General features: G+C 45.0%; 1 protein-coding gene across 2 annotated transcripts in view; it reads left to right on the top strand.

Moving 5' to 3' along the window:
* Positions 1-25,742, top strand: part of LOC135530270 (thioredoxin domain-containing protein 11-like) — a 62,919-nt gene that overhangs the window by 31,268 nt on the left and 5,909 nt on the right. For both annotated transcript variants that reach the window (XM_064958621.1, XM_064958620.1), the window contains exons 7-8: positions 17,476-17,679; positions 17,923-18,784. In XM_064958621.1, the coding sequence (XP_064814693.1) occupies positions 17,476-17,679; positions 17,923-18,784 (1,066 nt within the window). The remainder of the gene's footprint in view (positions 1-17,475; positions 17,680-17,922; positions 18,785-25,742) is intronic.

The raw sequence follows: 25,742 nt of genomic DNA, 5'->3' as shown, positions 1-25,742 counted from the left end.
CCCTAACCTGCAGTACCACGTTAATTACCCTAACCTGCAGTACCACGTTAATTACCCTAACCTGCAGTACCACGTTAATTACCCTAACCTGCAGTACCACGTTAATTACCCTAACTTGCAGTACCACGTTAATTATCCTAACCTGCAGTACCACGTTAATTACCCTAACCTGCAGTACCACGTTAATTACCCTAACTTGCAGTACCACGTTAATTATCCTAACCTGCAGTACCACGTTAATTATCCTAACCTGCAGTACCACGTTAATTACCCTAACCTGCAGTACCACGTTAATTATCCTAACCTGCAGTACCACGTTAATTACCCTAACCTGCAGTACCACGTTAATTATCCTAACCTGCAGTACCACGTTAATTACCCTAACCTGCAGTACCACGTTAATTATCCTAACCTGCAGTACCACGTTAATTATCCTAACCTGCAGTACCACGTTAATTACCCTAAACTGCCACGTTAATTACCCTAACCTGCAGTACCACGTTAATTACCCTAACCTGCAGTACCACGTTAATTATCCCAACCTGCAGTACCACGTTAATTATCCCAACCTGCAGTACCACGTTAATTATCCTAACCTGCAGTACCACGTTAATTACCCTAAACTGCCACGTTAATTATCCTAACCTGCCACGTTAATTACCCTAACCTGCAGTACCACGTTAATTACCCTAACCTGCAGTACCACGTTAATTATCCTAACCTGCAGTACCACGTTAATTTTCCTAACCTGCAGTACCACGTTAATTATCCTAACCTGCCACGTTAATTATCCTAACCTGCCACGTTAATTACCCTAACCTGCAGTACCATGTTAGTTATCCTAACCTGCCACGTTAATTATCCTAACCTGCAGTACCACGTTAATTATCCTAACCTGCCTCGTTAATTATCCTAACCTGCAGTACCACGTTAATTACCCTAACCTGCAGTACCACGTTAATTATCCTAACCTGCAGTACCATGTTAATTATCCTAACCTGCCACGTTAATTACCCTAACCTGCAGTACCACGTTAATTATCCTAACCTGCCACGTTAATTATCCTAACCTGCAGTACCACGTTAATTATCCTAACCTGCAGTACCACGTTAATTATCCTAACCTGCAGTACCACATTAATTACCCTAACCTGCCACGTTAATTATCCTAACCTGCAGTACCACATTAATTACCCTAACCTGCCACGTTAATTATCCTAACCTGCCTCGTTAATTACCCTAACCTGCAGTACCACGTTAATTATCCTAACCTGCAGTACCTCATTAATTATCCTAACCTGCAGTACCATGTTAATTATCCTAACCTGCCACGTTAATTATCCTAACCTGCAGTACCACGTTAATTATCCTAACCTGCAGTACCATGTTAATTATCCTAACCTGCCACGTTAATTATCCTAACCTGCAGTACCTTGTTAATTATCCTAACCTGCAGTTCCTCATTAATTATCCTACCCTGCAGTACCACGTTAATTATCCTAACCTGCAGTACCACGTTAATTACCCTAACCTGCAGTACCACGCTAATTATCCTAACCTGCAGTACCACGTTAATTATCCTAACCTGCAGTACCACGTTAATTATCCTAACCTGCAGTACCACGTTAATTACCCTAACCTGCAGTACCACGTTAATTATCCTAACCTGCCACGTTAATTATCCTAACCTGCCACGTTAATTACCCTAACCTGCAGTACCATGTTAATTATCCTAACCTGCCACGTTAATTATCCTAACCTGCAGTACCACGTTAATTATCCTAACCTGCCTCGTTAATTATCCTAACCTGCAGTACCACGTTAATTACCCTAACCTGCAGTACCACGTTAATTATCCTAACCTGCAGTACCATGTTAATTATCCTAACCTGCCACGTTAATTACCCTAACCTGCAGTACCACGTTAATTATCCTAACCTGCCACGTTAATTATCCTAACCTGCAGTACCACGTTAATTATCCTAACCTGCAGTACCATGTTAATTATCCTAACCTGCCACGTTAATTATCCTAACCTGCAGTACCACGTTAATTACCCTAACCTGCAGTACCACGTTAATTACCCTACACTGCAGTACCACGTTAATTACCCTAACCTGCAGTACCACGTTAATTACCCTAACCTGCAGTACCACGTTAATTACCCTAACCTGCAGTACCACGTTAATTACCCTAACCTGCAGTACCACGTTAATTACCCTAACCTGCAGTACCACGTTAATTACCCTAACCTGCAGTACCACGTTAATTATCCTAACCTGCAGTACCACGTTAATTACCCTAACCTGCAGTACCACGTTAATTACCCTAACCTGCAGTACCACGTTAATTACCCTAACCTGCCACGTTAATTACCCTAACCTGCCACGTTAATTACCCTAACCTGCCACGTTAATTATCCTAACCTGCAGTACCACGTTAATTATCCCAACCTGCAGTACCACGTTAATTATCCCAACCTGCAGTACCACGTTAATTATCCCAACCTGCAGTACCACGTTAATTATCCCAACCTGCAGTACCACGTTAATTATCCCAACCTGCAGTACCACGTTAATTATCCCAACCTGCAGTACCACGTTAATTATCCTAACCTGCAGTACCACGTTAATTATCCTAACCTGCCACGTTAATTACCCTAACCTGCAGTACCACGTTAATTACCCTAACCTGCAGTACCACGTTAATTACCCTAACCTGCAGTACCACGTTAATTATCCTAACCTGCAGTACCACGTTAATTATCCTAACCTGCCACGTTAATTACCCTAACCTGCAGTACCATGTTAATTATCCTAACCTGCCACGTTAATTATCCTAACCTGCAGTACCACGTTAATTATCCTAACCTGCCTCGTTAATTACCCTAACCTGCAGTACCACGTTAATTACCCTAACCTGCAGTACCACGTTAATTATCCTAACCTGCCACGTTAATTATCCTAACCTGCAGTACCACGTTAATTACCCTAACCTGCAGTACCACGTTAATTATCCTAACCTGCCACGTTAATTATCCTAACCTGCAGTACCACATTAATTACCCTAACCTGCCACGTTAATTATCCTAACCTGCCTCGTTAATTACCCTAACCTGCAGTACCACGTTAATTATCCTAACCTGCAGTACCACGTTAATTATCCTAACCTGCAGTACCATGTTAATTATCCTAACCTGCCACGTTAATTATCCTAACCTGCAGTACCTCATTAATTACCCTAACCTGCAGTACCATGTTAATTATCCTAACCTGCCACGTTAATTATCCTAACCTGCAGTACCTTGTTAATTATCCTAACCTGCAGTACCTCATTAATTATCCTACCCTGCAGTACCACGTTAATTATCCTAACCTGCAGTACCACGTTAATTACCCTAACCTGCAGTACCACGTTAATTATCCTAACCTGCAGTACCACGTTAATTATCCTAACCTGCAGTACCACGTTAATTATCCTAACCTGCAGTACCACGTTAATTATCCTAACCTGCAGTACCACGTTAATTATCCTAACCTGCAGTACAACGTTAATTACCCTAACCTGCAGTACCACGTTAATTATCCTAACCTGCAGTACCACGTTAATTACCCTAACCTGCAGTACCACGTTAATTACCCTAACCTGCAGTACCACGTTAATTACCCTAACCTGCAGTACCACGTTAATTATCCTAACCTGCAGTACCACGTTAATTACCCTAACCTGCAGTACCACGTTAATTATCCTAACCTGCCACGTTAATTATCCTAACCTGCAGTGCCACGTTAATTATCCTAACCTGCCACGTTAATTACCCTAACCTGCAGTACCACGTTAATTATCCTAACCTGCCACGTTAATTATCCTAACCTGCAGTGCCACGTTAATTATCCCAACCTGCCATGTTAATTATCCCAACCTACCACGTTAATTACCCTAACCTGCCACGTTAATTATCCTAACCTGCAGTGCCACGTTAATTATCCTAACCTGCCACGTTAATTATCCTAACCTGCAGTACCACGTTAATTATCCTAACCTGCCACGTTAATTATCCTAACCTGCCACGTTAATTATCCTAACCTGCAGTACCACGTTAATTACCCTAACCTGCAGTACCACGTTAATTATCCTAACCTGCAGTACCACGTTAATTATCCCAACCTGCCACGTTAATTATCCCAACCTGCCACGTTAATTATCCCAACCTGCCACGTTAATTATCCCAACCTGCCACGTTAATTACCCTAACCTGCAGTACCACGTTAATTACCCTAACCTGCAGTACCACGTTAATTATCCTAACCTGCAGTACCACGTTAATTACCCTAACCTGCAGTACCACGTTAATTACCCTACCCTGCAGTACCACGTTAATTACCCTAACCTGCAGTACCACGTTAATTACCCTAACCTGCAGTACCACGTTAATTATCCTAACCTGCAGTACCACGTTAATTATCCTAACCTGCAGTACCACGTTAATTACCCTAACCTGCAGTACCACGTTAATTACCCTAACCTGCCACGTTAATTACCCTAACCTGCAGTACCACGTTAATTACCCTAACCTGCAGTACCACGTTAATTACCCTAACCTGCAGTACCACGTTAATTACCCTAACCTGCAGTACCACGTTAATTACCCTAACCTGCAGTACCACGTTAATTACCCTAACCTGCAGTACCACGTTAATTATCCCAACCTGCAGTACCACGTTAATTACCCTAACCTGCAGTACCACGTTAATTACCCTAACTTGCAGTACCACGTTAATTATCCTAACCTGCAGTACCACGTTAATTACCCTAACCTGCAGTACCACGTTAATTACCCTAACCTGCAGTACCACGTTAATTATCCTAACCTGCAGTACCACGTTAATTATCCTAACCTGCAGTACCACGTTAATTATCCCAACCTGCAGTACCACGTTAATTATCCCAACCTGCAGTACCACGTTAATTATCCCAACCTGCAGTATCACGTTAATTATCCCAACCTGCAGTACCACGTTAATTATCCCAACCTGCAGTACCACGTTAATTACCCTAAACTGCCACGTTAATTATCCTAACCTGCCACGTTAATTACCCTAACCTGCAGTACCACGTTAATTATCCTAACCTGCCACGTTAATTATCCTAACCTGCAGTACCACGTTAATTACCCTAACCTGCAGTACCACGTTAATTACCCTAACCTGCAGTACCACGTTAATTATCCTAACCTGCCACGTTAATTATCCTAACCTGCCACGTTAATTACCCTAACCTGCAGTACCACGTTAATTATCCTAACCTGCCACGTTAATTATCCTAACCTGCAGTACAACGTTAATTACCCTAACCTGCAGTACCACGTTAATTATCCTAACCTGCAGTACCACGTTAATTACCCTAACCTGCAGTACCACGTTAATTACCCTAACCTGCAGTACCACGTTAATTACCCTAACCTGCAGTACCACGTTAATTATCCTAACCTGCAGTACCACGTTAATTACCCTAACCTGCAGTACCACGTTAATTATCCTAACCTGCCACGTTAATTATCCTAACCTGCAGTGCCACGTTAATTATCCTAACCTGCCACGTTAATTACCCTAACCTGCAGTACCACGTTAATTATCCTAACCTGCCACGTTAATTATCCTAACCTGCAGTGCCACGTTAATTATCCCAACCTGCCATGTTAATTATCCCAACCTACCACGTTAATTACCCTAACCTGCCACGTTAATTATCCTAACCTGCAGTGCCACGTTAATTATCCTAACCTGCCACGTTAATTATCCTAACCTGCAGTACCACGTTAATTATCCTAACCTGCCACGTTAATTATCCTAACCTGCCACGTTAATTATCCTAACCTGCAGTACCACGTTAATTACCCTAACCTGCAGTACCACGTTAATTATCCTAACCTGCAGTACCACGTTAATTATCCCAACCTGCCACGTTAATTATCCCAACCTGCCACGTTAATTATCCCAACCTGCCACGTTAATTATCCCAACCTGCCACGTTAATTACCCTAACCTGCAGTACCACGTTAATTACCCTAACCTGCAGTACCACGTTAATTATCCTAACCTGCAGTACCACGTTAATTACCCTAACCTGCAGTACCACGTTAATTACCCTACCCTGCAGTACCACGTTAATTACCCTAACCTGCAGTACCACGTTAATTACCCTAACCTGCAGTACCACGTTAATTATCCTAACCTGCAGTACCACGTTAATTATCCTAACCTGCAGTACCACGTTAATTACCCTAACCTGCAGTACCACGTTAATTACCCTAACCTGCCACGTTAATTACCCTAACCTGCAGTACCACGTTAATTACCCTAACCTGCAGTACCACGTTAATTACCCTAACCTGCAGTACCACGTTAATTACCCTAACCTGCAGTACCACGTTAATTACCCTAACCTGCAGTACCACGTTAATTACCCTAACCTGCAGTACCACGTTAATTATCCCAACCTGCAGTACCACGTTAATTACCCTAACCTGCAGTACCACGTTAATTACCCTAACTTGCAGTACCACGTTAATTATCCTAACCTGCAGTACCACGTTAATTACCCTAACCTGCAGTACCACGTTAATTACCCTAACCTGCAGTACCACGTTAATTATCCTAACCTGCAGTACCACGTTAATTATCCTAACCTGCAGTACCACGTTAATTATCCCAACCTGCAGTACCACGTTAATTATCCCAACCTGCAGTACCACGTTAATTATCCCAACCTGCAGTATCACGTTAATTATCCCAACCTGCAGTACCACGTTAATTATCCCAACCTGCAGTACCACGTTAATTACCCTAAACTGCCACGTTAATTATCCTAACCTGCCACGTTAATTACCCTAACCTGCAGTACCACGTTAATTATCCTAACCTGCCACGTTAATTATCCTAACCTGCAGTACCACGTTAATTACCCTAACCTGCAGTACCACGTTAATTACCCTAACCTGCAGTACCACGTTAATTATCCTAACCTGCCACGTTAATTATCCTAACCTGCCACGTTAATTACCCTAACCTGCAGTACCATGTTAATTATCCTAACCTGCCACGTTAATTATCCTAACCTGCAGTACCACGTTAATTATCCTAACCTGCCTCGTTAATTATCCTAACCTGCAGTACCACGTTAATTACCCTAACCTGCAGTACCACGTTAATTATCCTAACCTGCAGTACCATGTTAATTATCCTAACCTGCCACGTTAATTACCCTAACCTGCAGTACCACTTTAATTATCCTAACCTGCAGTACCACGTTAATTATCCTAACCTGCCACGTTAATTACCCTAACCTGCAGTACCACGTTAATTATCCTAACCTGCCACGTTAATTATCCTAACCTGCAGTACCACGTTAATTATCCTAACCTGCAGTACCACATTAATTACCCTAACCTGCCACGTTAATTATCCTAACCTGCAGTACCACATTAATTACCCTAACCTGCCACGTTAATTATCCTAACCTGCCTCGTTAATTACCCTAACCTGCAGTACCTCATTAATTATCCTAACCTGCAGTACCATGTTAATTATCCTAACCTGCCACGTTAATTATCCTAACCTGCAGTACCTCATTAATTATCCTACCCTGCAGTACCATGTTAATTATCCTAACCTGCAGTACCACGTTAATTACCCTAACCTGCAGTACCACGTTAATTATCCTAACCTGCAGTACCACGTTAATTATCCTAACCTGCAGTACCACGTTAATTACCCTAACCTGCAGTACCACGTTAATTACCCTAACCTGCAGTACCACGTTAATTACCCTAACCTGCAGTACCACGTTAATTACCCTAACCTGCAGTACCACGTTAATTATCCTAACCTGCCTCGTTAATTACCCTAACCTGCCATGTTAATTATCCTAACCTGCAGTACCACGTTAATTACCCTAACCTGCCTCGTTATTTACCCTAACCTGCAGTACCACGTTAATTACCCTAACCTGCAGTACCACGTTAATTACCCTAACCTGCAGTACCACGCTAATTATCCTAACCTGCCTCGTTAATTACCCTAACCTGCAGTACCACGTTAATTATCCTAACCTGCAGTACCACGTTAATTACCCTAACCTGCAGTACCACGTTAATTACCCTAACCTGCAGTACCACGTTAATTACCCTAACCTGCAGTACCACGTTAATTATCCTAACCTGCAGTACCACGTTAATTACCCTAACCTGCCTCGTTAATTACCCTAACCTGCAGTACCACGTTAATTATCCTAAGCTGCAGTACCACGTTAATTATCCTAACCTGCAGTACCACGTTAATTACCCTAACCTGCAGTACCACGTTAATTACCCTAACCTGCAGTACCACGTTAATTACCCTAACCTGCAGTACCACGTTAATTACCCTACCCTGCAGTACCACGTTAATTACCCTAACCTGCAGTACCACGTTAATTACCCTAACCTGCAGTACCACGTTAATTATCCTAACCTGCAGTACCACGTTAATTATCCTAACCTGCAGTACCACGTTAATTACCCTAACCTGCAGTACCACGTTAATTACCCTAACCTGCCACGTTAATTACCCTAACCTGCCACGTTAATTACCCTAACCTGCCACGTTAATTATCCTAACCTGCAGTACCACGTTAATTATCCCAACCTGCAGTACCACGTTAATTATCCCAACCTGCAGTACCACGTTAATTATCCCAACCTGCAGTACCACGTTAATTATCCCAACCTGCAGTACCACGTTAATTATCCTAACCTGCAGTACCACGTTAATTACCCTAAACTGCCACGTTAATTACCCTAACCTGCAGTACCACGTTAATTATCCTAACCTGCAGTACCACGTTAATTATCCTAACCTGCAGTACCACGTTAATTATCCTAACCTGCCACGTTAATTACCCTAACCTGCAGTACCATGTTAATTATCCTAACCTGCCACGTTAATTATCCTAACCTGCAGTACCACGTTAATTATCCTAACCTGCCTCGTTAATTATCCTAACCTGCAGTACCACGTTAATTACCCTAACCTGCAGTACCACGTTAATTATCCTAACCTGCAGTACCATGTTAATTATCCTAACCTGCCACGTTAATTACCCTAACCTGCAGTACCATGTTAATTATCCTAACCTGCCACGTTAATTATCCTAACCTGCAGTACCACGTTAATTATCCTAACCTGCCTCGTTAATTATCCTAACCTGCAGTACCACGTTAATTATCCTAACCTGCAGTACCACGTTAATTATCCTAACCTGCCACGTTAATTATCCTAACCTGCAGTACCACATTAATTACCCTAACCTGCCACGTTAATTATCCTAACCTGCCTCGTTAATTACCCTAACCTGCAGTACCACGTTAATTATCCTAACCTGCAGTACCACGTTAATTATCCTAACCTGCAGTACCATGTTAATTATCCTAACCTGCCACGTTAATTATCCTAACCTGCAGTACCTCATTAATTATCCTAACCTGCAGTACCATGTTAATTATCCTAACCTGCCACGTTAATTATCCTAACCTGCAGTACCTTGTTAATTATCCTAACCTGCAGTACCTCATTAATTATCCTACCCTGCAGTACCACGTTAATTATCCTAACCTGCAGTACCACGTTAATTACCCTAACCTGCAGTACCACGTTAATTATCCTAACCTGCAGTACCACGTTAATTATCCTAACCTGCAGTACCACGTTAATTATCCTAACCTGCAGTACCACGTTAATTACCCTAACCTGCAGTACCACGTTAATTACCCTAACCTGCAGTACCACGTTAATTACCCTAACCTGCAGTACCACGTTAATTATCCTACCCTGCAGTACCACGTTAATTATCCTAACCTGCAGTACCACGTTAATTATCCTAACCTGCAGTACCACGTTAATTACCCTAACCTGCAGTACCACGTTAATTACCCTAACCTGCAGTACCACGTTAATTACCCTAACCTGCCTCGTTATTTACCCTAACCTGCAGTACCACGTTAATTACCCTAACCTGCAGTACCACGTTAATTACCCTAACCTGCAGTACCACGTTAATTATCCTAACCTGCAGTACCACGTTAATTACCCTAACCTGCAGTACCACGCTAATTATCCTAACCTGCCTCGTTAATTACCCTAACCTGCAGTACCACGTTAATTATCCTAACCTGCAGTACCACGTTAATTACCCTAACCTGCCTCGTTAATTAACCTAACCTGCAGTACCACGTTAATTATCCTAACCTGCAGTACCACGTTAATTATCCTAACCTGCCACGTTAATTACCCTAACCTGCAGTACCATGTTAATTATCCTAACCTGCCACGTTAATTATCCTAACCTGCAGTACCACGTTAATTATCCTAACCTGCCTCGTTAATTATCCTAACCTGCAGTACCACGTTAATTACCCTAACCTGCAGTACCACGTTAATTATCCTAACCTGCAGTACCATGTTAATTATCCTAACCTGCAGTACCACGTTAATTATCCTAACCTGCCTCGTTAATTATCCTAACCTGCAGTACCACGTTAATGATCCTAACCTGCCACGTTAATTACCCTAACCTGCAGTACCACGTTAATTACCCTAACCTGCCTCGTTAATTATCCTAACCTGCAGTACCACGTTAATGATCCTAACCTGCCACGTTAATTACCCTAACCTGCAGTACCATGTTAATTATCCTAACCTGCCACGTTAATTATCCTAACCTGCAGTACCACGTTAATTACCCTAACCTGCCACGTTAATTACCCTAACCTGCAGTACCACTTTAATTATCCTAACCTGCAGTACCACGTTAATTATCCTAACCTGCCACGTTAATTATCCTAACCTGCAGTACCACGTTAATTATCCTAACCTGCAGTACCACATTAATTACCCTAACCTGCCACGTTAATTATCCTAACCTGCAGTACCACATTAATTACCCTAACCTGCAGTACCACATTAATTACCCTAACCTGCCACGTTAATTATCCTAACCTGCCTCGTTAATTACCCTAACCTGCAGTACCACGTTAATTACCCTAACCTGCAGTACCACGTTAATTATCCTAACCTGCAGTACCTCATTAATTATCCTAACCTGCAGTACCACGTTAATTATCCTAACCTGCAGTACCACGTTAATTACCCTAACCTGCAGTACCACGTTAATTATCCTAACCTGCAGTACCACGTTAATTATCCTAACCTGCAGTACCACGTTAATTATCCTAACCTGCAGTACCATGTTAATTATCCTAACCTGCCACGTTAATTATCCTAACCTGCAGTACCTTGTTAATTACCCTAACCTGCAGTACCTCATTAATTATCCTACCCTGCAGTACCACGTTAATTATCCTAACCTGCAGTACCACGTTAATTATCCTAACCTGCAGTACCACGTTAATTATCCTAACCTGCAGTACCACGTTAATTATCCTAACCTGCAGTACCACGTTAATTACCCTAACCTGCAGTACCACGTTAATTACCCTAACCTGCAGTACCACGTTAATTACCCTAACCTGCAGTACCACGTTAATTACCTAACCTGCAGTACCACGTTAATTATCCTAACCTGCCTCGTTAATTACCCTAACCTGCCAGTTAATTATCCTAACCTGCAGTACCACGTTAATTACCCTAACCTGCCTCCTTATTTACCCTAACCTGCAGTACCACGTTATTTACCCTAACCTGCAGTACCACGTTAATTACCCTAACCTGCAGTACCACGTTAATTATCCTAACCTGCAGTACCACGTTAATTACCCTAACCTGCCTCGTTAATTACCCTAACCTGCAGTACCACGTTAATTATCCTAACCTGCAGTACCACGTTAATTACCCTAACCTGCAGTACCACGTTAATTACCCTAACCTGCAGTACCACGTTAATTACCCTAACCTGCAGTACCACGTTAATTACCCTAACTTGCAGTACCACGTTAATTACCCTAACCTGCAGTACCACGTTAATTACCCTAACCTGCAGTACCACGTTAATTATCCTAACCTGCAGTACCACGTTAATTACCCTAACCTGCAGTACCACGTTAATTACCCTAACCTGCAGTACCATGTTAATTATCCTAACCTGCCACGTTAATTATCCTAACCTGCAGTACCACGTTAATTATCCTAACCTGCCTCGTTAATTATCCTAACCTGCAGTACCACTTTAATTACCCTAACCTGCAGTACCACGTTAATTACCCTAACTTGCAGTACCACGTTAATTATCCTAACCTGCAGTACCTTGTTAATTATCCTAACCTGCAGTACCTCATTAATTATCCTACCCTGCAGTACCACGTTAATTATCCTAACCTGCAGTACCACGTTAATTACCCTAACCTGCAGTACCACGTTAATTATCCTAACCTGCAGTACCACGTTAATTATCCTAACCTGCAGTACCACGTTAATTATCCTAACCTGCAGTACCACGTTAATTACCCTAACCTGCAGTACCACGTTAATTACCCTAACCTGCAGTACCACGTTAATTACCCTAACCTGCAGTACCACGTTAATTATCCTACCCTGCAGTACCACGTTAATTATCCTAACCTGCAGTACCACGTTAATTATCCTAACCTGCAGTACCACGTTAATTACCCTAACCTGCAGTACCACGTTAATTACCCTAACCTGCAGTACCACGTTAATTACCCTAACCTGCCTCGTTATTTACCCTAACCTGCAGTACCACGTTAATTACCCTAACCTGCAGTACCACGTTAATTACCCTAACCTGCAGTACCACGTTAATTATCCTAACCTGCAGTACCACGTTAATTACCCTAACCTGCAGTACCACGCTAATTATCCTAACCTGCCTCGTTAATTACCCTAACCTGCAGTACCACGTTAATTATCCTAACCTGCAGTACCACGTTAATTACCCTAACCTGCCTCGTTAATTAACCTAACCTGCAGTACCACGTTAATTATCCTAACCTGCAGTACCACGTTAATTATCCTAACCTGCCACGTTAATTACCCTAACCTGCAGTACCATGTTAATTATCCTAACCTGCCACGTTAATTATCCTAACCTGCAGTACCACGTTAATTATCCTAACCTGCCTCGTTAATTATCCTAACCTGCAGTACCACGTTAATTACCCTAACCTGCAGTACCACGTTAATTATCCTAACCTGCAGTACCATGTTAATTATCCTAACCTGCAGTACCACGTTAATTATCCTAACCTGCCTCGTTAATTATCCTAACCTGCAGTACCACGTTAATGATCCTAACCTGCCACGTTAATTACCCTAACCTGCAGTACCACGTTAATTACCCTAACCTGCCTCGTTAATTATCCTAACCTGCAGTACCACGTTAATGATCCTAACCTGCCACGTTAATTACCCTAACCTGCAGTACCATGTTAATTATCCTAACCTGCCACGTTAATTATCCTAACCTGCAGTACCACGTTAATTACCCTAACCTGCCACGTTAATTACCTAACCTGCAGTACCACTTTAATTATCCTAACCTGCAGTACCACGTTAATTATCCTAACCTGCCACGTTAATTATCCTAACCTGCAGTACCACGTTAATTATCCTAACCTGCAGTACCACATTAATTACCCTAACCTGCCACGTTAATTATCCTAACCTGCAGTACCACATTAATTACCCTAACCTGCAGTACCACATTAATTACCCTAACCTGCCACGTTAATTATCCTAACCTGCCTCGTTAATTACCCTAACCTGCAGTACCACGTTAATTACCCTAACCTGCAGTACCACGTTAATTATCCTAACCTGCAGTACCTCATTAATTATCCTAACCTGCAGTACCACGTTAATTATCCTAACCTGCAGTACCACGTTAATTACCCTAACCTGCAGTACCACGTTAATTATCCTAACCTGCAGTACCACGTTAATTATCCTAACCTGCAGTACCACGTTAATTATCCTAACCTGCAGTACCATGTTAATTATCCTAACCTGCCACGTTAATTATCCTAACCTGCAGTACCTTGTTAATTACCCTAACCTGCAGTACCTCATTAATTATCCTACCCTGCAGTACCACGTTAATTATCCTAACCTGCAGTACCACGTTAATTATCCTAACCTGCAGTACCACGTTAATTATCCTAACCTGCAGTACCACGTTAATTATCCTAACCTGCAGTACCACGTTAATTACCCTAACCTGCAGTACCACGTTAATTACCCTAACCTGCAGTACCACGTTAATTACCCTAACCTGCAGTACCACGTTAATTACCCTAACCTGCAGTACCACGTTAATTATCCTAACCTGCCTCGTTAATTACCCTAACCTGCCATGTTAATTATCCTAACCTGCAGTACCACGTTAATTACCCTAACCTGCCTCCTTATTTACCCTAACCTGCAGTACCACGTTATTTACCCTAACCTGCAGTACCACGTTAATTACCCTAACCTGCAGTACCACGTTAATTATCCTAACCTGCAGTACCACGTTAATTACCCTAACCTGCAGTACCACGTTAATTACCCTAACCTGCAGTACCACGTTAATTACCCTAACCTGCAGTACCACGTTAATTATCCTAACCTGCCTCGTTAATTACCCTAACCTGCCATGTTAATTATCCTAACCTGCAGTACCACGTTAATTACCCTAACCTGCCTCCTTATTTACCCTAACCTGCAGTACCACGTTATTTACCCTAACCTGCAGTACCACGTTAATTACCCTAACCTGCAGTACCACGTTAATTATCCTAACCTGCAGTACCACGTTAATTACCCTAACCTGCCTCGTTAATTACCCTAACCTGCAGTACCACGTTAATTATCCTAACCTGCAGTACCACGTTAATTACCCTAACCTGCAGTACCACGTTAATTACCCTAACCTGCAGTACCACGTTAATTACCCTAACCTGCAGTACCACGTTAATTACCCTAACTTGCAGTACCACGTTAATTACCCTAACCTGCAGTACCACGTTAATTACCCTAACCTGCAGTACCACGTTAATTATCCTAACCTGCAGTACCACGTTAATTACCCTAACCTGCAGTACCACGTTAATTACCCTAACCTGCAGTACCATGTTAATTATCCTAACCTGCCACGTTAATTATCCTAACCTGCAGTACCACGTTAATTATCCTAACCTGCCTCGTTAATTATCCTAACCTGCAGTACCACTTTAATTACCCTAACCTGCAGTACCACGTTAATTACCCTAACTTGCAGTACCACGTTAATTACCCTAACCTGCAGTACCACGTTAATTACCCTAACCTGCAGTACCACGTTAATTATCCTAACCTGCAGTACCACGTTAATTACCCTAACCTGCAGTACCACGTTAATTACCCTAACCTGCAGTACCATGTTAATTATCCTAACCTGCCACGTTAATTACCCTAACCTGCAGTACCACGTTAATTATCCTAACCTGCCACGTTAATTACCCTAACCTGCAGTACCATGTTAATTATCCTAACCTGCCTCGTTAATTATCCTAACCTGCAGTACCATGTTAATTATCCTAACCTGCCACGTTAATTACCCTAACCTGCAGTACCACTTTAATTATCCTAACCTGCAGTACCTTGTTAATTATCCTAACCTGCCACGTTAATTATCCTAACCTGCAGTACCACGTTAATTATCCTAACCTGCAGTACCACGTTAATTATCCTAACCTGCCACGTTAATTATCCTAACCTGCAGTACCACATTAATTACCCTAACCTGCCACGTTAATTATCCTAACCTGCCTCGTTAATTACCCTAACCTGCAGTACCACGTTAATTATCCTAACCTGCAGTACCTCATTAATTATCCTAACCTGCAGTACCATGTTAATTATCCTAACCTGCCACGTTAATTATCCTAACCTGCAGTACCACATTAATTACCCTAACCTGCCTCGTTAATTACCCTAACCTGCAGTACCACGTTAATTACCCTAACCTGCAGTACCTCATTAATTATCCTACCCTGCAGTACCACGTTAATTATCCTAACCTGCAGTACCACGTTAATTACCCTAACCTGCCTCGTTATTTACCCTAACCTGCAGTACCACGTTAATTATCCTAACCTGCAGTACCACGTTAATTATCCTAACCTGCAGTACCACGTTAATTATCCTAACCTGCAGTACCACGTTAATTACCCTAACCTGCAGTACCACGTTAATTACCCTAACCTGCAGTACCACGTTAATTACCCTAACCTGCAGTACCACGTTAATTACCCTAACCTGCAGTACCACGTTAATTACCCTAACCTGCAGTACCACGTTAATTATCCTAACCTGCCTCGTTAATTACCCTAACCTGCCTCGTTAATTACCCTAACCTGCCATGTTAATTATCCTAACCTGCAGTACCACGTTAATTACCCTAACCTGCCTCGTTATTTACCCTAACCTGCAGTACCACGTTAATTATCCTAACCTGCAGTACCACGTTAATTATCCTAACCTGCCTCGTTAATTACCCTAACCTGCCATGTTAATTATCCTAACCTGCAGTACCACGTTAATTACCCTAACCTGCCTCGTTAATTACCCTAACCTGCAGTACCATGTTAATTATCCTAACCTGCCACGTTAATTATCCTAACCTGCAGTACCACGTTAATTATCCTAACCTGCCTCGTTAATTATCCTAACCTGCAGTACCACGTTAATTACCCTAACCTGCAGTACCACGTTAATTATCCTAACCTGCAGTACCATGTTAATTATCCTAACCTGCAGTACCACGTTAATTACCCTAACCTGCAGTACCACGTTAATTACCCTAACCTGCAGTACCACGTTAATTACCCTAACCTGCAGTACCACGTTAATTACCCTAACCTGCAGTACCATGTTAATTATCCTAACCTGCCTTGTTAATTATCCTAACCTGCAGTACCTCATTAATTATCCTAACCTGCAGTACCACGTTAATTATCCTAACCTGCAGTACCACGCTAATTACCCTAACCTGCCACGTTAATTACCCTAACCTGCAGTACCACGTTAATTACCCTAACCTGCAGTGCCACGTTAATTACCCTAACCTGCAGTACCACGTTAATTACCCTAACCTGCCACGTTAATTATCCTAACCTGCAGTACCACGTTAATTATCCTAACCTGCAGTACCACGTTAATTATCCTAACCTGCCACGTTAATTATCCTACCCTGCTGGGGAAAGTCACTCCTGCTAGTGAGCACCAGCAGGCCGGCCCTGAGAGTAGTCTTGGTTTCCTCTAATGCGATACAGTGACTTTCTCCTGGTCGGGTCAAATATTCAGGAAAAACTCCTGGTACTTTTATTTGTTCCTATGGAGGTTTAGCTTTACCTTTCTGTCTCCCTCTCTTCCCCCTCTATCCCCCGTCTCCCCCCTCTATCCCCCGTCTCCCCCCTCTCTCTCCCGCCTCCTCCCTCCCCCCTCAGATTTTCCCTAGTTGGGAGCGTAACTTCACCTCTGAAGGCATCTGTTCCTGGATCTTTGAGCACCGCGAGACCGTCCTCCAATGGCTGGCGCCGACTGGTGCTAAGTCCCGCCTTCTGGAGCAGGAACTGACCAAAGGCCCTGCCCTCCTGCTCTTCCTGCCCCACAATCCCCTGGGGCCCGGCCCCGACCCGCTGCTGACGCAGGTGAGTCACCACGACAACAACGACGACCCTTACAACAACCACAACTACAATAAAATATAATAAATTTACTACAACATTTAATATTTTGATGTGATGAAGAATTAAACATGGCTCAAGAACATCATTGTGAATTGTTCTATCGAGATGAATGTAGTCAGATGGCTTCAGATCGCTGAAGATGAGAATGTCTAAATCTCTCAATTTTTATATCCACATTAATTGAACTCTTCCACCCCCTTCTAGATTGCAGACGTCGCGGTTCGCTACCATTCCTGTAGCGACTCCCCTCACCACCACCCCTCTGACCACTACTACTACAGTGGACCCTCCCAGCCCTTGTCCCCCCCTCTCTGCTGCCTCACAGTGGTTCTGCCCAGGCCACACCCCCTCCCAGGCTCCACCTCCAGGGTGTGTGAGCTTTGTCTCAACCAGTCCAATCCGGGTCGCTCTCCCCTCTGCACCTTCCCCTCCCAGACATCAGGTGGTGCTGCCGTGCTCCAGTCCTACATCAGACGATGCTGCCTACCTGTTGCTGCGACGGCGGTTGCCTGTAGTAACATCCTGAGTAGCTACAGCCCGTCGTCAGGTCGCTATAGTGCCTGTTGTAGAACTCTGGGACAGCTAGGGGTTTCCCTGCCCCCACAGCAGGGGCTAGGGCTAGACAACGAGGGGTTAGGGACACCCCCTCTCTCACCATCCTCTTCCCAGGACTCCTCCCAGGACTCCTCCCAGGACTCCTCCCCCTCCTCCCAGGACTCCTCCCCCTCCTCCCAGGACTCCTCCCCCTCCTCCCAGGACTCCTCCCAGGACTCCTCCCCGTCCTCCCAGGACCAGGAAGCAGGCGGGATTAAAGGGTTGAGGTGTCGGACAAATAAGACGCTCAGGTTCTACATCCTGGACTCCGCCCTCCACTGGCCTCTGGCGGTGCGTCTCGGGGCGCTAGGCAACAACGAGATGGGTGGCGGTGGCCTGGGGGAGTTAGGAAGGTTGCTAGGCAACGGGACCGGTGATGGCGCACAGTCGTTTGCGACCATCGTGAACCTGAAGGATGAGGTGCACTACGTTCTGGACCACAGAGGAACCGCTACTGTTACAGAGTCTCTGGGTAAGACTGGGGAGTTACTGGGTCAACTAGCTACTGTTACAGAGTCTCTGGGGAGTTACTGGGTCAACTAGCTACTGTTACAGAGTCTCTGGGGAGTTACTGGGTCAACTAGCTACTGTTACAGAGTCTCTGGGTAAGACTGGGGAGTTACTGGGTCAACTAGCTACTGTTACAGAGTCTCTGGGGAGTTACTGGGTCAACTAGCTACTGTTACAGAGTCTCTGGGGAGTTACTGGGTCAACTAGCTACTGTTACAGAGTCTCTGGGTAAGACTGGGGAGTTACTGGGTCAACTAGCTACTGTTACAGAGTCTCTGGGTAAGACTGGGGAGTTACTGGGTCAACTAGCTACTGTTAGAGTCTCTGGGTAAGACTGGGGAGTTACTGGGTCAACTAGCTACTGTTACAGAGTCTCTGGGGAGTTACTGGGTCAACTAGCTACTGTTACAGAGTCTCTGGGTAAGACTGGGGAGTTACTGGGTCAACTAGCTACTGTTACAGAGTCTCTGGGTAAGACTGGGGAGTTACTGGGTCAACTAGCTACTGTTAGAGTCTCTGGGTAAGACTGGGGAGTTACTGGGTCAACTAACTGCTGTTACAGAGTCTCTGGGGAGTTACTGGGTCAACTAGCTACTGTTACAGAGTCTTTGGGTAAGACTGGGGAGCTACTGGGTCAACTAACTACTGTTACAGAGTCTCTGGGTAAGACTGGGGAGCTACTGGGTCAACTAGCTACTGTTACAGAGTCTCTGGGGAGTTACTGGGTCAACTAGCTACTGTTACAGAGTCTCTGGGGAGTTACTGGGTCAACTAGCTACTGTTACAGAGTCTCTGGGGAGTTACTGGGTCAACTAGCTACTGTTACAGAGTCTCTGGGGAGTTACTGGGTCAACTAGCTACTGTTACAGAGTCTCTGGGTAAGACTGGGGAGTTACTGGGTCAACTAGCTACTGTTACAGAGTCTCTGGGGAGTTACTGGGTCAACTAGCTACTGTTACAGAGTCTCTGGGTAAGACTGGGGAGTTACTGGGTCAACTAGCTACTGTTACAGAGTCTCTGGGTAAGACTGGGGAGTTACTGGGTCAACTAGCTACTGTTACAGAGTCTCTGGGGAGTTACTGGGTCAACTAGCTACTGTTACAGAGTCTCTGGGTAAGACTGGGGAGTTACTGGGTCAACTAGCTACTGTTACAGAGTCTCTGGGTAAGACTGGGGAGTTACTGGGTCAACTAGCTACTGTTAGAGTCTCTGGGTAAGACTGGGGAGTTACTGGGTCAACTAACTGCTGTTACAGAGTCTCTGGGGAGTTACTGGGTCAACTAGCTACTGTTACAGAGTCTTTGGGTAAGACTGGGGAGCTACTGGGTCAACTAGCTACTGTTACAGAGGCTCTGGGTAAGACTGGGGAGCTACTGGGTCAACTAACTGCTGTTACAGAGTCTCTGGGTAAGACTGGGGTGCTACTGGGTCAACTAGCTACTGTTACAGAGTCTCTGGGTAAGACTGGGGAGTTACTGGGTCAACAAACTGCTGTTACAGAGTCTCTGGGGAGTTACTGGGTCAACTAGCTACTGTTACAGAGTCTCTGGGTAAGACTGGGGAGTTACTGGGTCAACTAGCTACTGTTACAGAGTCTCTGGGTAAGACTGGGGAGCTACTGGGTCAACTAGCTACTGTTACAGAGTCTCTGGGTAAGACTGGGGAGTTACTGGGTCAACTAACTGCTGTTACAGAGTCTCTGGGGAGTTACTGGGTCAACTAACTGCTGTTACAGAGTCTCTGGGTAAGACCAGGGAGCTACTGGGTCAACTCTCTACTGTTACAGAGTCTCTGGGGAGTTACTAGGTCAACTAGCTACTGTTACAGAGTCTCTGGGTAAGACTGGGGAGTTACTGGGTCAACTAGCTACTGTTACAGAGTCTCTGGGTAAGACTGGGGAGTTACTGGGTCAACTAGCTACTGTTACAGAGTCTCTGGGTAAGACTGGGGAGCTACTGGGTCAACTAGCTACTGTTACAGAGTCTCTGGGTAAGACTGGGGAGTTACTGGGTCAACTAGCTACTGTTACAGAGTCTCTGGGGAGTTACTGGGTCAACTAGCTACTGTTACAGAGTCTCTGGGTAAGACTGGGGAGTTACTGGGTCAACTAGCTACTGTTACAGAGTCTCTGGGTAAGACTGGGGAGTTACTGGGTCAACTAGCTACTGTTAGAGTCTCTGGGTAAGACTGGGGAGTTACTGGGTCAACTAACTGCTGTTACAGAGTCTCTGGGGAGTTACTGGGTCAACTAGCTACTGTTACAGAGTCTTTGGGTAAGACTGGGGAGCTACTGGGTCAACTAGCTACTGTTACAGAGTCTCTGGGTAAGACTGGGGAGCTACTGGGTCAACTAACTGCTGTTACAGAGTCTCTGGGTAAGACTGGGGTGCTACTGGGTCAACTAGCTACTGTTACAGAGTCTCTGGGTAAGACTGGGGAGTTACTGGGTCAACTAACTGCTGTTACAGAGTCTCTGGGGAGTTACTGGGTCAACTAGCTACTGTTACAGAGTCTCTGGGTAAGACTGGGGAGTTACTGGGTCAACTAGCTACTGTTACAGAGTCTCTGGGTAAGACTGGGGAGCTACTGGGTCAACTAGCTACTGTTACAGAGTCTCTGGGTAAGACTGGGGAGTTACTGGGTCAACTAACTGCTGTTACAGAGTCTCTGGGGAGTTACTGGGTCAACTAGCTACTGTTACAGAGTCTCTGGGTAAGACTGGGGAGTTACTGGGTCAACTAACTGCTGTTACAGAGTCTCTGGGGAGTTACTGGGTCAACTAACTGCTGTTACAGAGTCTCTGGGTAAGACCGGGGAGCTACTGGGTCAACTCGCTACTGTTACAGAGTCTCTGGGGAGTTACTAGGTCAACTAGCTACTGTTACAGAGTCTCTGGGTAAGACTGGGGAGTTACTGGGTCAACTAGCTACTGTTACAGAGTCTCTGGGTAAGACTGGGGAGTTACTGGGTCAACTAGCTACTGTTACAGAGTCTCTGGGTAAGACTGGGGAGCTACTGGGTCAACTAACTGCTGTTACAGAGTCTCTGGGGAGTTACTGGGTCAACTAGCTACTGTTACAGAGTCTCTGGGTAAGACTGGGGAGTTACTGGGTCAACTAACTGCTGTTACAGAGTCTCTGGGGAGTTACTGGGTCAACTAACTGCTGTTACAGAGTCTCTGGGTAAGACCGGGGAGCTACTGGGTCAACTCGCTACTGTTACAGAGTCTCTGGGGAGTTACTAGGTCAACTAGCTACTGTTACAGAGTCTCTGGGTAAGACTGGGGAGTTACTGGGTCAACTAGCTACTGTTACAGAGTCTCTGGGTAAGACTGGGGAGTTACTGGGTCAACTAGCTACTGTTACAGAGTCTCTGGGTAAGACTGGGGAGCTACTGGGTCAACTAGCTACTGTTACAGAGTCTCTGGGTAAGACTGGGGAGTTACTGGGTCAACTAGCTACTGTTACAGAGTCTCTGGGTAAAACTGGGGAGTTACTGGGTCAACTAGCTACTGTTACAGAGTCTCTGGGTAAGACTGGGGAGTTACTGGGTCAACTAGCTACTGTTAGAGTCTCTGGGTAAGACTGGGGAGTTACTGGGTCAACTAGCTACTGTTACAGAGTCTCTGGGGAGTTACTGGGTCAACTCGCTACTGTTACAGAGTCTCTGGGGAGATACTGGGTCAACTAACTGCTGTTACAGAGTCTCTGGGTAAGACTGGGGAGTTACTGGGTCAACTAGCTACTGTTACAGAGTCTCTGGGTAAAACTGGGGAGTTACTGGGTCAACTAGCTACTGTTACAGAGTCTCTGGGTAAGACCGGGAGTTATTGGGTCAACTAGCTACTGTTAGTCTCTGGGTAAGACTGGGGAGTTACTGGGTCAACTCGCTACTGTTACAGAGTCTCTGGGTAAGACTGGGGAGTTACTGGGTCAACTCGCTACTGTTACAGAGTCTCTGGGTAAGACTGGGGAGTTATTGGGTCAACTAGCTACTGTTACAGAGTCTCTGGGTAAGACTGGGGAGTTACTGGGTCAACTCGCTTCTGTTACAGAGTCTCTGGGTAAGACTGGGGAGCTACTGGGTCAACTAGCTACTGTTACAGAGTCTCTGGGTAAGACTGGGGAGTTACTAGGTCAACTAGCTACTGTTACAGAGTCTCTGGGTAAGACTGGGGAGTTACTGGGTCAACTAGCTACTGTTACAGAGTCTCTGGGGAGTTACTGGGTCAACTACCTACTGTTACAGAGTCTCTGGGTAAGACTGGGGAGCTACTGGGTCAACTAACTACTGTTACAGAGTCTCTGGGTAAGACTGGGGAAACTAGCTACTGTTACAGAGTCTCTGGGTAAGACTGGGGAGCTACTGGGTCAACTAACTGCTGTTACAGAGTCTCTGGGTAAGACTGGGGTGCTACTGGGTCAACTAGCTACTGTTACAGAGTCTCTGGGGAGTTACTGGGTCAACTAGCTACTGTTACAGAGTCTCTGGGTAAGACTGGGGAGTTACTGGGTCAACTAGCTTCTGTTACAGAGTCTCTGGGGAGTTACTGGGTCAACTAGCTACTGTTACAGAGTCTCTGGGTAAGACTGGGGAGTTACTGGGTCAACTAGCTACTGTTACAGAGTCTCTGGGGAGTTACTGGGTCAACTAGCTACTGTTACAGAGTCACTGGGGAGTTATTGGGTCAACTAGCTACTGTTACAGAGTCTCTGGGGAGTTATTGGGTCAACTAGCTACTGTTACAGAGTCTCTGGGGAGTTACTGGGTCAACTAGCTACTGTTACAGAGTCTCTGGGGAGTTACTGGGTCAACTAGCTACTGTTACAGAGTCTCTGGGTAAGACTGGGGAGTTACTGGGTCAACTAGCTACTGTTACAGAGTCTCTGGGTAAGACTGGGGAGTTACTGGGTCAACTAGCTACTGTTAGAGTCTCTGGGTAAGACTGGGGAGTTACTGGGTCAACTAACTGCTGTTACAGAGTCTCTGGGGAGTTACTGGGTCAACTAGCTACTGTTACAGAGTCTTTGGGTAAGACTGGGGAGCTACTGGGTCAACTAGCTACTGTTACAGAGTCTCTGGGTAAGACTGGGGAGCTACTGGGTCAACTAACTGCTGTTACAGAGTCTCTGGGTAAGACTGGGGTGCTACTGGGTCAACTAGCTACTGTTACAGAGTCTCTGGGTAAGACTGGGGAGTTACTGGGTCAACTAACTGCTGTTACAGAGTCTCTGGGGAGTTACTGGGTCAACTAGCTACTGTTACAGAGTCTCTGGGTAAGACTGGGGAGTTACTGGGTCAACTAGCTACTGTTACAGAGTCTCTGGGTAAGACTGGGGAGCTACTGGGTCAACTAGCTACTGTTACAGAGTCTCTGGGTAAGACTGGGGAGTTACTGGGTCAACTAACTGCTGTTACAGAGTCTCTGGGGAGTTACTGGGTCAACTAGCTACTGTTACAGAGTCTCTGGGTAAGACTGGGGAGTTACTGGGTCAACTAACTGCTGTTACAGAGTCTCTGGGGAGTTACTGGGTCAACTAACTGCTGTTACAGAGTCTCTGGGTAAGACCGGGGAGCTACTGGGTCAACTCGCTACTGTTACAGAGTCTCTGGGGAGTTACTAGGTCAACTAGCTACTGTTACAGAGTCTCTGGGTAAGACTGGGGAGTTACTGGGTCAACTAGCTACTGTTACAGAGTCTCTGGGTAAGACTGGGGAGTTACTGGGTCAACTAGCTACTGTTACAGAGTCTCTGGGTAAGACTGGGGAGCTACTGGGTCAACTAACTGCTGTTACAGAGTCTCTGGGGAGTTACTGGGTCAACTAGCTACTGTTACAGAGTCTCTGGGTAAGACTGGGGAGTTACTGGGTCAACTAACTGCTGTTACAGAGTCTCTGGGGAGTTACTGGGTCAACTAACTGCTGTTACAGAGTCTCTGGGTAAGACCGGGGAGCTACTGGGTCAACTCGCTACTGTTACAGAGTCTCTGGGGAGTTACTAGGTCAACTAGCTACTGTTACAGAGTCTCTGGGTAAGACTGGGGAGTTACTGGGTCAACTAGCTACTGTTACAGAGTCTCTGGGTAAGACTGGGGAGTTACTGGGTCAACTAGCTACTGTTACAGAGTCTCTGGGTAAGACTGGGGAGCTACTGGGTCAACTAGCTACTGTTACAGAGTCTCTGGGTAAGACTGGGGAGTTACTGGGTCAACTAGCTACTGTTACAGAGTCTCTGGGTAAAACTGGGGAGTTACTGGGTCAACTAGCTACTGTTACAGAGTCTCTGGGTAAGACTGGGGAGTTACTGGGTCAACTAGCTACTGTTAGAGTCTCTGGGTAAGACTGGGGAGTTACTGGGTCAACTAGCTACTGTTACAGAGTCTCTGGGGAGTTACTGGGTCAACTCGCTACTGTTACAGAGTCTCTGGGGAGATACTGGGTCAACTAACTGCTGTTACAGAGTCTCTGGGTAAGACTGGGGAGTTACTGGGTCAACTAGCTACTGTTACAGAGTCTCTGGGTAAAACTGGGGAGTTACTGGGTCAACTAGCTACTGTTACAGAGTCTCTGGGTAAGACCGGGGAGTTATTGGGTCAACTAGCTACTGTTAGTCTCTGGGTAAGACTGGGGAGTTACTGGGTCAACTCGCTACTGTTACAGAGTCTCTGGGTAAGACTGGGGAGTTACTGGGTCAACTCGCTACTGTTACAGAGTCTCTGGGTAAGACTGGGGAGTTATTGGGTCAACTAGCTACTGTTACAGAGTCTCTGGGTAAGACTGGGGAGTTACTGGGTCAACTCGCTTCTGTTACAGAGTCTCTGGGTAAGACTGGGGAGCTACTGGGTCAACTAGCTACTGTTACAGAGTCTCTGGGTAAGACTGGGGAGTTACTAGGTCAACTAGCTACTGTTACAGAGTCT

The sequence above is a fragment of the Oncorhynchus masou genome, unplaced genomic scaffold (assembly GCF_036934945.1).
Source record: "Oncorhynchus masou masou isolate Uvic2021 unplaced genomic scaffold, UVic_Omas_1.1 unplaced_scaffold_1309, whole genome shotgun sequence".
NCBI classification, from domain to species: domain Eukaryota; kingdom Metazoa; phylum Chordata; class Actinopteri; order Salmoniformes; family Salmonidae; genus Oncorhynchus; species Oncorhynchus masou.
Note: the sequence above shows the minus strand (reverse complement) of the source record. Positions and strands in the feature narration are given on the sequence as shown.